The sequence below is a fragment of the Phaenicophaeus curvirostris genome, chromosome 1, assembly GCF_032191515.1.
Source record: "Phaenicophaeus curvirostris isolate KB17595 chromosome 1, BPBGC_Pcur_1.0, whole genome shotgun sequence".
NCBI lineage: Eukaryota > Metazoa > Chordata > Aves > Cuculiformes > Cuculidae > Phaenicophaeus > Phaenicophaeus curvirostris.
Window position 1 is genome coordinate 15,959,369 of NC_091392.1, and position 13,619 is coordinate 15,972,987.

Below are 13,619 nucleotides of genomic sequence, written 5' to 3' on the forward strand. Positions count from 1 at the left end.
TTTTATGCTCCCTCTTGTTTTATTCCTTCTGTCTGTTTTAAATCAGCAGGACGGGAGATGGAAGAAATACAACATTTTCCTTTATTGCCTCCAAGTGTTTAAGGAATGACAGACACCATATTTTTGTTTAAAGAATTGTTCTTTACCAACACAAAAGAAGCAAACACTGTGACAAAGTAGCACTAGATCTTACCACAGTGTCTTGATTAGCATGAGGGCAGCTGCTTGGGAGAGGAGGCAGAGAGAAATGCCAGGGGAAATCCTGTCCATGCCTCCTCTCAGATGGGGAAGACATAATGGTGCCTGGAAAAAAAAAAAGAGAGGCTCTACCAGTCATTTTATGTCATATTTAATGCTATATTTAGTGCTCGGCCCTTCTGGCAAGCTGTTGAACAAAGATAAGGCTGATGGTGAGTGATGGCTGGGGATCTGGGCTGTTGGGAGTGGTAGCCCTTGTGGAGCTGAGAGATGGAGGGGTGAGGAGCTGTTTTGGCAATCCCATGCACAAGTGGAGTGCATGACAGTGGCCCAGGGAACGCATAAGGTTTCTCTGTGCTCTTTAAAGATGCGGTGGGGCAGTGGGGTTGTTCCTAGGTTTGCAGTGTGCACAACCCCAGTGACCTGCCCGGACAGAGAGAGGACTAGCTGAGTGGAAGCAGAACTGTTAATACCATGGTAACTCTAATTGCTCTCACGATGGGAAATGTCAGTGCTATGATGTGGGTACCATGAACGCACAAAGCCTCATATTCTCTGAACAGACATCATGGAGAGTGCTCAATGAGTTAGGACAGACATTTAAGCTCTTCCCAAAGCATTTCCCCTCCAGCATCCTTTGCCTTTTGCATAACCCCATGCTCTGCTCAAATCCGTGACTGTGCCTGCCTTGGCACAGAGTAGAGCTACGCGACAGTGCTCCTTTGCACAGGAATGCAGTGCATGAGCCCATTGTCATTCCTACACAGCAACCTTTTGCAGCAAGGCGTCTGTTCGCCAAGGGCTGGATCTGATTCCTAAGGATATTTTGCATACATTAACCTTCCTATAAAAAAATAATGTTATTTAGTACTGTGTGTAGGTGGAGGAGATGATGGAAAGGAGGAGGGTTGCTGCTGACAATCGATCAAATCAAGACTTAAACACAAATTCTTATTTTTCCTGTTTGTGAGAAAGACCAAGTATTCTTTTTCAAAAATGTATAGACCCTTCAGTACACATACTTGACTTAAGACTTGTCTAGGATACTTTAGGGATAGATTGTGCTTGCTTTTTTTGCATAGAGAGGCAGGAGAGTGCCTTAGATCTGCTTCTGGGCATCCCTGTGAGTGGCTGTCCTTGCTTCCTGATGGGGAGAACAGAGCTGCTCAAGGCCGGATGATGGGAGCATCAGTGCCCTCCCAGCAGCAGAGACTTGTCCCCAAGCAGGCCTGTCAGTGGTGTGGGCAACAGTCAAGGCTCGCCAGGAACGCTCCCCTAGGTGGGTAGCACTGCTACTCGCCAACACAGCCCTTCTTCCACTTCTCTGATTAACCAGTCAATTTGATCAGCCATTTAATTTTGTCAAAATCATTGACAAAAGACCATTAAAAGGAGAGTTATGCCACTTCAATGCTCTACGGCTTTGGATCATTTATTTTAATTAGCCGTAACAAATTCATGGTTAAACAAGGCTCAAGAGGGTGCTATCTAAACGTGGTACTCATGGCATACACAGAGCCATTAAAGAAACACTTCTCCACAGCTTGACTATGTTCTCCTCCATCTAGCTTGCAGCTCATTATAGCACTAGAGATAGGAAACAGAATGTAACACCTAATTAAAATGTGAGCCTGTGTCCACAGATGATTCAATTAAAGTAAAGGCATTAAGCTCGTGAGATAAGCAGGGGAGAGTCATTGCAATAAAAACACCTCATTCAAGCAGAGTCTGGAGAAAGCTGTCCCTCTGCTTTAGGCACCTGCATAAAGTCAAAGGTAACAAGAATTTGGGTCTTGATCCAGCAAAGTATTAAAAAGTAAAAACCGATAACAACTTAATGTCTGTTGTTCTCATTAAGGATTCTGAACCCCACTGCGTGATAACAATTTTTAGCCTGCCCGGTTGGTTGTCATAGAAATAGCACAAGCAACCACTTATTTTGGTAATAGGATTATAGTGTCTTCTGTTATTTTAGTTGTTCTCTTCAAAATTAGACTGATGCATTTTATTGTATAAGTAGATGAGATATCTGCAGCCATAGCAAGATTAATTTACTGGTATTAGGTTAAGCATGTCAAAGGCATGCATGGAATTTAATATTTTTTTAAATGTTATTACTCTCCAAAGCACAGAACAAGTATAAAAGGCCAGACATGAACATAATATGATGCACACCAAAGATAAGCAAAGTAATCATGTCTCTCCCTCTTTGACACAGGTGGGACAGTCCCCTGGTTGGTCTGTTTTTCTCCAACCAGTATCTTCAGATCACAACTACTGTGCCATCCACTTCTGTGTACGGGTTCGGTGAACATGAGCACACATCCTTCAAACACAGCATGGACTTCGTTACTTACGGCATGTTCAGCAGGGATCAGGCACCAACGGTAATTCACTTCTTGCAACGCTTAGTCCTATCTTGTATCACCAAAAGGAGGTACAACTTTGCTGAGGGCCCACCTCTCTCTCTGTATGGTGGCACCACTAATGTGGATTCATGGCAAACACAGAATGTCACAGGTTTTGCAGGTGTAATGTGTTTTAACTAACCATGGGTCATTTAGAGGGGACTTTGAAAGCTTTCAATAGTGCAGTCAGGTTTCAGAGAAAAGTATTTTGTGTGCCAAGACCTTGGTTCAGGAAAGCATTTGATTTCATGCTTGGATCAATCTCTTCATCCAAACAGGATGGACTTCAGGAGGACTCATTCAATCGTTTGCTAAACTGGTGTCAGTGGTTGATGATTCTATTTTAACTAGCAAAGCAGTTGTTACCTGTATCATTTTGAAGGGTTTGGTGTAATATGGAAGGTTTAACTGAGGGAGTCTATAAAGTACCATCATGATAAGGCAGAAAAAATTATTCTTTTCTATCAATTAGACTTCCATCAGTTTAGATGACAAAATCCCCAACATTTTCTAGTTGTCATCATCTCCAACTATGAATGAATATATTTCCTTGACTTTCCATATGTATCTAGCTGACAAAAACTATGAAAAATTAGCAAAGTCAAGCCACACCTCATGTGCTGTTTTTGTTTCAGCCATTTGCCAACCTCTATGGAGTTCACCCTTTCTACATGTGTGTAGAAGCTGATTCCAACACCCACGGTGTTCTCCTGCTGAACTCCAATGCACAAGGTAAAAAGATATACAGATTCCCTGTATGGACTGCATATAGAAACATGGTATATTAGTAAGTATAAAACACTATTTTACTGATTGCTTTTTCAGTGTGGTACAAATAAAAGCAACTGTTCCATAACTGAAATTCTAAGAATTACTACAAAATATTCAAAGATATTTCGTTAGAATGACTGTTTAACAAGGTAAGGTATTTTCAGTAAAAATACATCACTAATTTTTTTGAAATTAGATACTCATACAGGGAAAGAAGAACGTGGAAGAAATTTCTTCTGGGATTGGCATAACTGAATCAAATCAGTTTAAGTTAGTCCTATATTTTGTCTGTGGAGGATAGATTTGTGTGTTGCTATAGCCACCTTACCATATTAATCCAGTAGTATAATTTCAGAAAAGAGAAATCTTCACTCAATCTATAAAATCAGTCTCCCCTGGCAGACAATGATTTCCAACAAGGAGATTAAAATAGCATAGAGGAACACTAAACACAAGCTCATGGTTCCTTTTTATATAAATGAAACTGAGACGAATGGATCAGTGCATCTACTCTGTGTGGGTTTCTGTGATTTATTGCTGTCCAACGCCAGTCCAAAAGCAGAGATTAGAGAAATTCTGGGCAACTGCTAGCCTCCATCCAAGTCCAGTTTGCTCATCAAATTGCACCTACAAGGTGTTTGGTAGTGACTTGAATGCGTAGCCACCTCTGCCTGGGGATAGATTTATGCATGCAAATGCCTAGCAAGCATGTATCTAGAACAGCATAGAGTAGAATATTTCAATTGGAAGGGACCTACAACGATCATCCAGTCCAGATGCCTGACCACTTCAGGGCTGATCAAAAGTAAAAACATGTTATTAAGAGGACTGTCCAAATGCCTCTGAAACACTGCCAGGCTTGGGGCATCACCAGTCTCTCTAGGAAGCTTGTTACAGTGTTTGACCACCCTCTCAGTAAAGAAATGCTTCCTAGAGTCCAGTCTGAACCTTCCCTGATGCAGCTTTGAACCATTCCCATGCATAGTGTAGAGCTGGTTTGTACCGAGAATGTGTTCTTTTCCTTTCAGATGTTTCTCTGAGTCCAAACCCATCCTTAACTTTCCGCACTATTGGAGGGATCCTTGACTTCTATGTCTTCCTTGGACCCACTCCTGAAAACGTAATTCAGCAGTACACAGAGGTTAGTAGAAAGGTCCATACGGCACATGGGGTCATCTTGTAATGAACAATGCCAAGAGCAAGAGTGCGTTAAATAGATTCAATGCTTAGAAAGGAATTTGTCCAACCTCACTCTTCTTCAGGCCATGATAGTTTTGCAGTCTTTACTACATGACTGTAACTGCTTTTTGACACAGAGAATAGTTGGGAATGTTTGGGAACTTGACATCTGCTGGACTTTTAGAGATTTTTAAATTAACTTCAAAAGCTTCAAGCGTTTATTTGCCAGTGCAATTGCCTGTTGATTTTGGAGTTGTCTGCCTGTTTTTTGGCTAATGAAAATCCATGTAATTGTATTGGAGAGCATAGATGTGAAAAAACGTATTTACCACTGTCTCACAGAGCATAACCACTTGCTTTCCATTTGCATAGTGTTTACCAAAGAATTGAGAGTACACATGCAAGCAGCTGTTTTGGTAGTGTGCGTGTAATTCGTACCCAGTGAAGGCCTGAAAAAACCCCAGCAGGTAGCACCTTCTTCTTGTTCATCAAATGCCAGGTGATATGTTAAGTGAGCATTTGCACAGAATATTGCCACCTTAGAACCAAGCTCTGTCTAAAAAGAAGCCAGCACCAAGCCTAAGGAGTGTGGAGCAAAACCAAGAAGATGTATGTCACTATGAGAAGGGGGAATTCATGAGTGCAGACCCCAAGAATTAAGCTGAAACCAGAGGTGCCAAGCAGCCTGTAGTAAAGCATCCAAGGTGGCCAGAGCTCATGGTGAGATGTGCATGTACTTTGCCTTCCCCCCTGCAACCCTCGCCAAGTGGTCTGAGCCCTGATTTTCAGCAAAAATATTATCTTTTCTGTTTCTTTAAAGCCTCTATATACCGTACTTGCCTTCTTTTGAAGTGCCCAAAATAGGAACAGCAATACTGTGGTTTGGACTAAGGGAAAAAGATTATTTAGCCCAGAAGGGAAGTATTCCTGGCTTCTGTTTTGGTCATGGAGGGGAGAAGAAGCCTTGCTCATGTTTTGGCAAGGCTGGAGCCTGCCCAGGATGGCAGGCTCTGCTAGACCTTCCTTTTCCAAGCAGAGTTTCGGGTGATGCCTCCCAGGGAGGTGAGAGGCTGCTGGTGCTCCTTGGTGTTCTGTAGCAGGAATGACTGCTCCATCTCTCAGAGGTTTCCAAATTCCTCTGCACATCCTCCCCACCAGCCACCTCCAACCCTAATGCCACAGACCAACCACAAACTGGATTTTGAGCTTACACTTTGGTAATCAAACAAAAAAAAAAAACAAAACCAAACCCAACCAAAGAATAAGTAAAGTGACTCTCCCCCAAGCTGCAGCTCTGATCCCTGCTACGAAAGCACCTGTGTCAAGGGAGTCACTGCAGCAGCGGGATGGAGATGAGCGCCATCCCCATTTCCCTTTTTTTTGAAGCCTTTTAATGGTGTTTGAAGGCAGCATTTCTGTGGCTTAGCAGGTGGCCAGCAGCTGAAAATAAAATGAGAGTTCTCACTCCCCAGCTGATGGGTAGAGGCAGCCCACTTTCCACCCCTGCCTCTTTGGAAATGGAGCTGGAAAGAAGAAAACAAGGTAAAGGGGAACCGGTGGGTGTCTCCTAAGTAGACACGTCCCACATGCCAGGACAAAAAAAAAAATCCTCTGTTCTCTATTCTTTGAGCTTGCACTCAGCTCTCTAGGGAATCTTAAAGAATGCACGGTAACAATTTTGCAGTGAAATAATGTCTTCTTCAGTAAACATCCTGAAATTCCCAGATAGCAAATGTTACAATTACCATATTATTAGTCTCTAGGGTAATTATTTGTCTTTTATGTACAAGATATATGAAATCATGAAGGAGACAGAAAAGACTTTATTTTTCAATTGTATTTTCTGTCACACTGAGAGAACTCTCCCATGTGGTCATTGTTGTGCCTAGGGAAGGAGATGGGGTGGAAAGGAACAGTGTGACCGATATCTGCAAAGTGCTGCTTGCCAGTATGCCTCAGCTCTCTTGGCTCTTTGCATAGGTCTCTTCTGGGAACTAGTGTTTTGGTAGTTCCGAGGTTCAGGGGACCCTAGTGGGGCCAGGCTGCCCTGATACAATGAGTTTCTTGGGGGAATGACACCTGCCTCCCACCTGTGCAAACATCTGCCCAAAAACACTGCATGGGGCTTGTTGCAGGGACCACCCAATGCATCCTTTCCAGGATGGCCCTGGTGGTATGGCAGGGTGGCAACTGCCAGCTGGTGCATGGCTGTTGAGAGCAAGGGAGCTGTGTCCAGAGCAGAGTGCTCCATGCTTTTCTCAAACGTTTTGTGCTGTTGCCCTCAGTGCCACTTCAAGACCTGAGCAACCCTCCTGGCGCCTGCTATGCTTGTCCCTGTGAAAGAGTTAGGAGTTTAGCTAGGCTCAGTGATTTTTATGCAGCTTCCTGCAAAATAGTGAGGATGGTGTTGTAAGAAAGCTCTTTACTGGATCCCTGGAGTATGTGAGTTTTCCCTTGCACCTCTCCAAGTTGCTCTCAGCATCCAGGGGTGGCCCGTGGGCTCTTGCCCAGAACCTACAGCTGCGTGGCCACCTGTGGGCAGCTGGGCTGTATCAGGAGCAGGGCTTTCTGCGTGATGATCAGAGGTGATTGTGGCTGCCCTGCAAGGGCCACCAGCCTGTCCGTGCAGCCTCAGAGCGAGGACAGGTGCCAGTGAAAACTTTGGTGATCCTAGGCACCAGCCTGGCCCAGGCTGACCTCCTTTAAAAGGGCTCCACGAGTGATGCAGGGAGTGGGAAGGGAGCAGAGGGCTGAACGATGGTGCCCCTGCACCTCATGCTGTGTCTTGCTAGGCTGTAGGATGCATCCTGCCAGTAGCACCACAGAGCTGTAACAGTGATAGCAGCAACAGGGCATGTGCTGGGTATTGTGCAATGGGAACAAGGAATCTCTGTTCTAATTCTTCTGCTTCCTCTTTTCCCTGAGCCTGGCTGCGAGGAACACTGCTCCTGGCACATTTGAGATGGTCCTGCCACAGTTACATGCGTGTCAGTAATCACACTTTTCTCCTACTACAGAAAAGGTCCAGTGTGTAGAACAGTTACATAACACAAATCTCACTTTTTATGGCAAAGAGGAGAATGGGAAAATGCAGTAATAAGCTGAAGAGCTCAACCACCCAGCTGAGCCTAGCTGAGGCTCTACATCAAGAACAAATACCAGACCACCATTGCCAAGTCCTCTGATGGCCTTTCAGGACAGAGTGACAGTACATAGCAGTAGTGTATGAGCTCCATAATAAGGCAGTCAGGGAAGTTATAGTTCAAGGGACAGTTAACAGCTGTTGGATAGACTCAAGGCCATGAATTCGTTATTTTGTCACAAAGTATCTGATGGCGAGCTTTATAGGAGCATACTGTGTGCCTCCTCACTCTGAGAACAAATTGCTGGTTCACTTCCTACTTGCAGAATTGTAGGATAGCTCTGGGTAGAAGGGACTCTAGTCCAGCTCCTGTTTGAGAGGTGATATGGGCCATCAGCTTGTGCCTACAGTTTATCACAGATGGTTTGGTGAGAGTCTCACAGCAGAATTTCTGGGTGTCCCAAGAAAGACTAAGCAGCTGGTAAGTGTTTGTGCAGCAGACAATAAGGTTTGAAGACCTTGTCATTGAAAGCCCTTACAATTTTGAGGTTGTGAACATCGTCTTCATGGTTCAGCAGTTGCAGGGCCTTTCCTCTCGCCCTCCTAAATCGAAGTTCACTGTTTGTCTATAGACTTTGAGCAAAGGTTATTCTCTGCCTAACTAGGTGCCCACAGCACTCACCTGCCTGTCTCAGCTGGGGGGATGAGCTGGGCCATAGGGACCCCTGAATTGTTTAGCTATTGCATGACTCTCCAAGCACACTATTTCTGGGTCTAAATACAGAGCATTAGCCCATTTCGATTTTTAGTTTCCTCCTACAGTCCTTCCTTAAAGAAAGGAAGTTTAAGCAGATATTGGTCTTCAAGAGTCATTTAATATGGCTAATTAGGCTGCAAGATTATCAGTCTTTCACGTTGAGCGCCTGTTGCCTGCATTGCTGGAGGCCTTAGCTCCTTTGTAAGAAGAGTAAAAAAGTATTGAAGTCTATGGCCACTATGATGGATAGAGCATAATTCTTTAGCCATCTCTCTCACATTAAAGTCTTTGATCACAGTGCTAATAGAATAGGATCCTGATTTATTATATAGCATTTATAACTTACTTTATATCTCTGATGCTCATAACAATGTTACTTGTCCAATGGCTCAAGATGGAGAAAGTGAACACAGATCACCTGCTCCCTGGACACACATTTTAGCTGTCAGATATACATATTTTCAGTGAACTTTGTTCTTACTGCAAAACATTTCCAGGGTACCTGAGAGATTCACCAGTGTTCAGGTGCATCTGAAAATAAGTGGAAAAAAATTACCTAATGCCAAGTTATGTAAACCTGGAAAAGCTAACAGTGAATTTATTAAATAACACCAGGAGTTATTTAAGAACCAAGTGCAGGAGGAATTGTGGAACAGAAAATAGAATCTATTTTTTTTTCTGCTTCTGCACTACTGCATCTTCCCATTTTTTTTCTCAGTTTGGATACCCCATATGTTTGCTGTTTCTGCATTTCTCATGTTGTCCTCCCTCAGTTCCCCTGCTATACCTCATTTACCTTTTCTGATTCTACGGGAGTCAATTTTGCCAAGCAGACTTTCTCTGCCTACTGCATTTTATGATCATTTGTATGCAGAATGCAATCTATATGAATTAACTAGATCCTAAAAATATATATCAAATCCAACATGAGTTTTCAGGTTTGCAAAATTACATCCCTGCCTCTGCTGATCCATCTGTGAGTAGGTACCATATGTCAGTTACTTTATCAGGAAGCTTCAGGGGGATCCATTAGAGAGAGTCCGCAGCATAATTAGAAAAAAGAACATTTGTTTTCCCAGCTGCCCTGTTTTCATCCTTCCTCTTCAAATGTTCTGCTGATTTCAATTAAGCTCACTATAGATGCACCAGCCTGGTGAACCTGGGGAACTAATTGCTTTAAAACTTAATATCTTGCTTGCAAGGTACATTTTCTTCAGTTGGTTCAGCTGTAATTCCAGACTCCTCAAGGAATTCTGTCAGAAAATACTGCCTCACTGTGGGACAGGTCTGTGGTTCATAGGCAAGGCAGCACTGTCATATAAAGGTGAGTCCTTTTGGACTCCCAGAGACTTCCCTTTGGGAAGACTCTGACCAGCACACTAGTGGCCACAGCTCCACTTCCCACCCCACTGGCATCCATCTGGGTGCTCAAACTGGGCGTGGGGGCAGAAGCAAATCCCCATGAACCTCTTGAATCATGTTGTATTGACAGTGTCCCAGGCTGATTGTTCTCCCAGCCCGGAGCAACCTAGGGTATCACAGGACCTGGTACAGGGCTGCCCAGAAATTTCCACTGCCTCTGGCCAGGCTGATCACCCCTGCTGTGATTCCCATTTTGCAGGCATGCCCAGAGAGACAGTGGATGCCACACAGATGTCCTGCAAGGCATCTGCGGTCAGCATTGGATTAATATTTATCAGCTGCAAGGGGAGAAGCCTGTGCACGAAATGTTTTATTTCATTAGGAGAGTTCTTCTGTTTTGGTCTGTCTTTTAAACATTGTTTGTACAGGTCACTCTCTGTTTACAGTAGAGAAAGCAAGGACAAAATATGCATCTTCTTTAGGAGCACAAAGTGGTGGGATTCACAGAGCTCATCTTGCAGCTTTGGCTTGTCTAAAGCAAGCTCTGCTGCACCCTCAGATGAATTTATCCTTAACATAGTAAGTGCAGTTGTGACAGAGACAGAGACTTCTTGTCCTGAGGCTCGCTGTGCTCCGCGAGATACCTTGGTGCAAGCTCACAGGGTGTCTAGGAGATCGTCCTGAGACATTTGTGCCACAAGAAATCCCATCAGACCTTAAAGGGTGTCTGGGGGATCAGGCGTGTCCGCACAGGCTGGAAATAACTAATGACACATGTAATCTGACAAGACTGCACTGTGGTGGCAATGCTGTATCTCTGCTCTCTGCCCTCCCCTACGTTGTAGGAGCCATCTTCCTCTGTCAGGGCCTCTCCTGGCAAGGGCTCAGCACTGTGCAGTGAAGCCCAAATGCAGCTGTGTCAAGAGAAAGCTGCTGGTAGCTACTTTTGCTTCACCTGCAGAGCTTAGCCTCCAGCTAAGGTGGATATAAAGTGGCTGTTGAGGAGGTTGAAGAAAGTCAAGCCTGGTGAAATGGGACTAGTACCAGGCATACGGGGCAGCTCTGCTGCTCAGCAGGAGCATCACCCTCCTGGAAGGACTCAAACCATTCACCGGACCTGTTGTTCTGGCTGCCTCCTGCTTCTTCTTAAATGAGATAACAGCATCCCAACAAGTGAAGGCACCCTATGTAGCCAAATTCATAATGCTTGGGGCTTAAAGTTTCCCTGTTTGTCCACATGCCATCCTCATTTGGAAACAATTTACCTTGTATGTTCCCCTAGCACGAGTGCATCCTCTCCTTTTCCCTGCTTCTCTCCTGAATCTATTTTTCTGTCCAGCGCCGTTTCCACATCACACCAGCTCTAGCACCCGTGATGTATTTTAGAGCATATTCAAGTTCAGCATTGCTTTCCCAGGTCAGACTCTAACTGGAGAAAATCCTACAGGAAGATGTGCCTTTATCCATTGCAATCTCTAGAGAACTTAGCAGTGCAATAGATACAGAGTGCCAGGAATGCCTTGTTTGATTTAATTAAAGTACATGGGGTTTAGCTGCCAATATGCAAGTTTTGATCTTTTTCTCTTCTTAGTGTAGTTACCTAGCTATGGAGATCCACAAGGGAATAAGGGAGGAACAATTATTTAGCCGAAGGAGTCAATAGATGCAACTGATTAATAAGTCATGGGTGCTTACTAGCTACTTGATTTTCATGTGTTGCCTGCAAGGATGTTAGAAATACTGAGCAGAGGTTGATTTCATGGGACCTAACTGTTTACAACTGGAGTAAGAATTTCAAGAGATGTCCTCCAGAAAACACCAATGTGTACTAATGAGGCAAGGCTAGATTTCAGCTTATTTCTAGAACAGACACATCATGGTTGCTTGCTGCTTGTCCCAGACTGCCAGATCAGCTCTCACGGGAGGAAGCAGAGCAGGATGCCTCTCTCCCCTGTGCCCTAAATCGAGTTTCCTCATGCAATTTACAGTTAGATTATATGGAGCCAGTGGAAATTAAATATTTATAAAATCACATTTAACTCGTTACCTCATGTTTCAGTTGAAAATTTTAGGACCAAACGGTAACTCTAACCTTGAAGAAGTTTGCCAATACCTGGCAATGCAATGCTGTGGGCCAGGAATATGAGCAGTCAGCCATAAGTGACTGAATTTCATCAGGATGGTGTGTAAATATAATTAAATTTTCAGAGAGCTCAAATAAACATCAGACTCTCAATGAGTTAGTTCAGCTGGATGCGGTAAAAGAAATTAGCTAAGCTTACGTTGCTGTGTAGTGTAGAGATTTGCTTGATGTTGACCAAAGGGTTTGTGTTCTGCATGGGTCGGGTGGCACAAGGCTCCATGCTGGGTTTCCACCGTCATAGAGTCGTAGAATAGTTTGGGTTGGAAGGGACCTTAAAGATCATCTGGTTCCAAGCCCTGGGACACCTTCCATTAGATCAGGCTGCCCAAGGCCCCATCAAAGCTGGCCTTGAACACCTCCAAGGGTGGGGTATCCACAGCTTCCCTGGGCAACCTGTGCCAGTGCCTTACCACCCTCATGAAGAAATTCTTCCTTATGCCTAGTCTAAATCTGCCCCACTCCAGTTTATACCCATTCCCCCTAGTCCTATCACCACAAGCCTTTGTAAACAGTCCCTCCCCAGCTTTCTTGTAGCCCCCTTCAGATACTGGAAGGTCACTAAAAGGTCTCCTTGGAGCCTTCTCTTCTCCAGGCTGAACAAGCCCAACTCTCTCAACCTGTCTGCATATGGGAGGTGCCCTAGCCCTCTGATGATCTTTGTAGAAGCACTTTTCTGAAGCCAAGCGTACCAAACAGGAAGTCATTCCAAGAAAGTAAAGAGTATTTCATGGGTATGTGATACACATGCCCTGATCTTCAAGACTCCAGTGAGCTGGGAGACTCTCATGGTGTTTTGTAATAACTTCTATCCAGCATCTTCATCTTACTCTTTACATTTCTGTGTTCCTCATTCCTGCCATAGGCTATTGGACGCCCACACATGCCTGCCTACTGGTCTCTGGGATTTCAACTCTCTCGCTGGGGTTATGGAAGCATTGATGTTTTAAAGAAAACTGTTGATCGCATGCACTACTATGATATCCCATATGTAAGTATGAATTTTTCACTGCATATGCTAATTCTAAAATCCAAAGGGAGAAGAATAAAATCATAATAGAGAAAAACTGATTATCCTGCAAAGAGAATTGTAGAATAAAAAGATGTTCATAATGCCGCATAGTGGTTTTGCATGTAATATTGTTACAATGCTTAAAAGAACATTTAAAGCTGGCTTTGAACATGAGGTTTAAGAACTACCCTTGGCTGCATAGCAGGCGATTCTGGTGCGGATTTACTGTTGTTCAGTATGAGGTGCTAGCATTTCGAAAATGAGTTATGATACTTCTGATGTATATCACTGCCAAACGGTTGGTAAACTAGGACTTCTACATTTCCGTTTGGTCCATTGCTACCATGAAAGTTTATAGTAGCTGACAATTATTTACAATTATAATAGCTAATATCTTAGATTTCATTTCATAAGTTACCTTTTAGAAATGAAGATGCACACATTCTGATCTTTCATATCAAATACTTAAATCATAGAACAGCTGAGTTAAAAGGGATATTTAAAGGTCATCTAGTCCAACCCTCCTGCAGAAGAAGAGGCGTCTTTAACTTGATCAGTTTGCTCAGAGCCCCATCCAACCTGACCTTAAATGTTTTCAGGGATGGAGCTTCTACCACCTCTCTGTGCGACCAGTTTCAGTGTTTCACCACCCTCAGCATAAAAAAATTCTTCCTCTTTTAGTTTAAAACCATTACTCCTTGCCCTATCAC

At 43.8% G+C, this 13,619-nt stretch overlaps 1 protein-coding gene across 1 annotated transcript in view; it reads left to right on the forward strand.

The window, feature by feature from the left end:
- Positions 1–13,619, forward strand: part of LOC138716883 (sucrase-isomaltase, intestinal-like) — a 60,294-nt gene that overhangs the window by 11,471 nt on the left and 35,204 nt on the right. The window contains exons 5-8 of the mRNA XM_069850056.1: positions 2,417–2,585; positions 3,242–3,338; positions 4,406–4,518; positions 12,763–12,888. Coding sequence (XP_069706157.1) covers positions 2,417–2,585; positions 3,242–3,338; positions 4,406–4,518; positions 12,763–12,888 — 505 coding nt within the window. The remainder of the gene's footprint in view (positions 1–2,416; positions 2,586–3,241; positions 3,339–4,405; positions 4,519–12,762; positions 12,889–13,619) is intronic.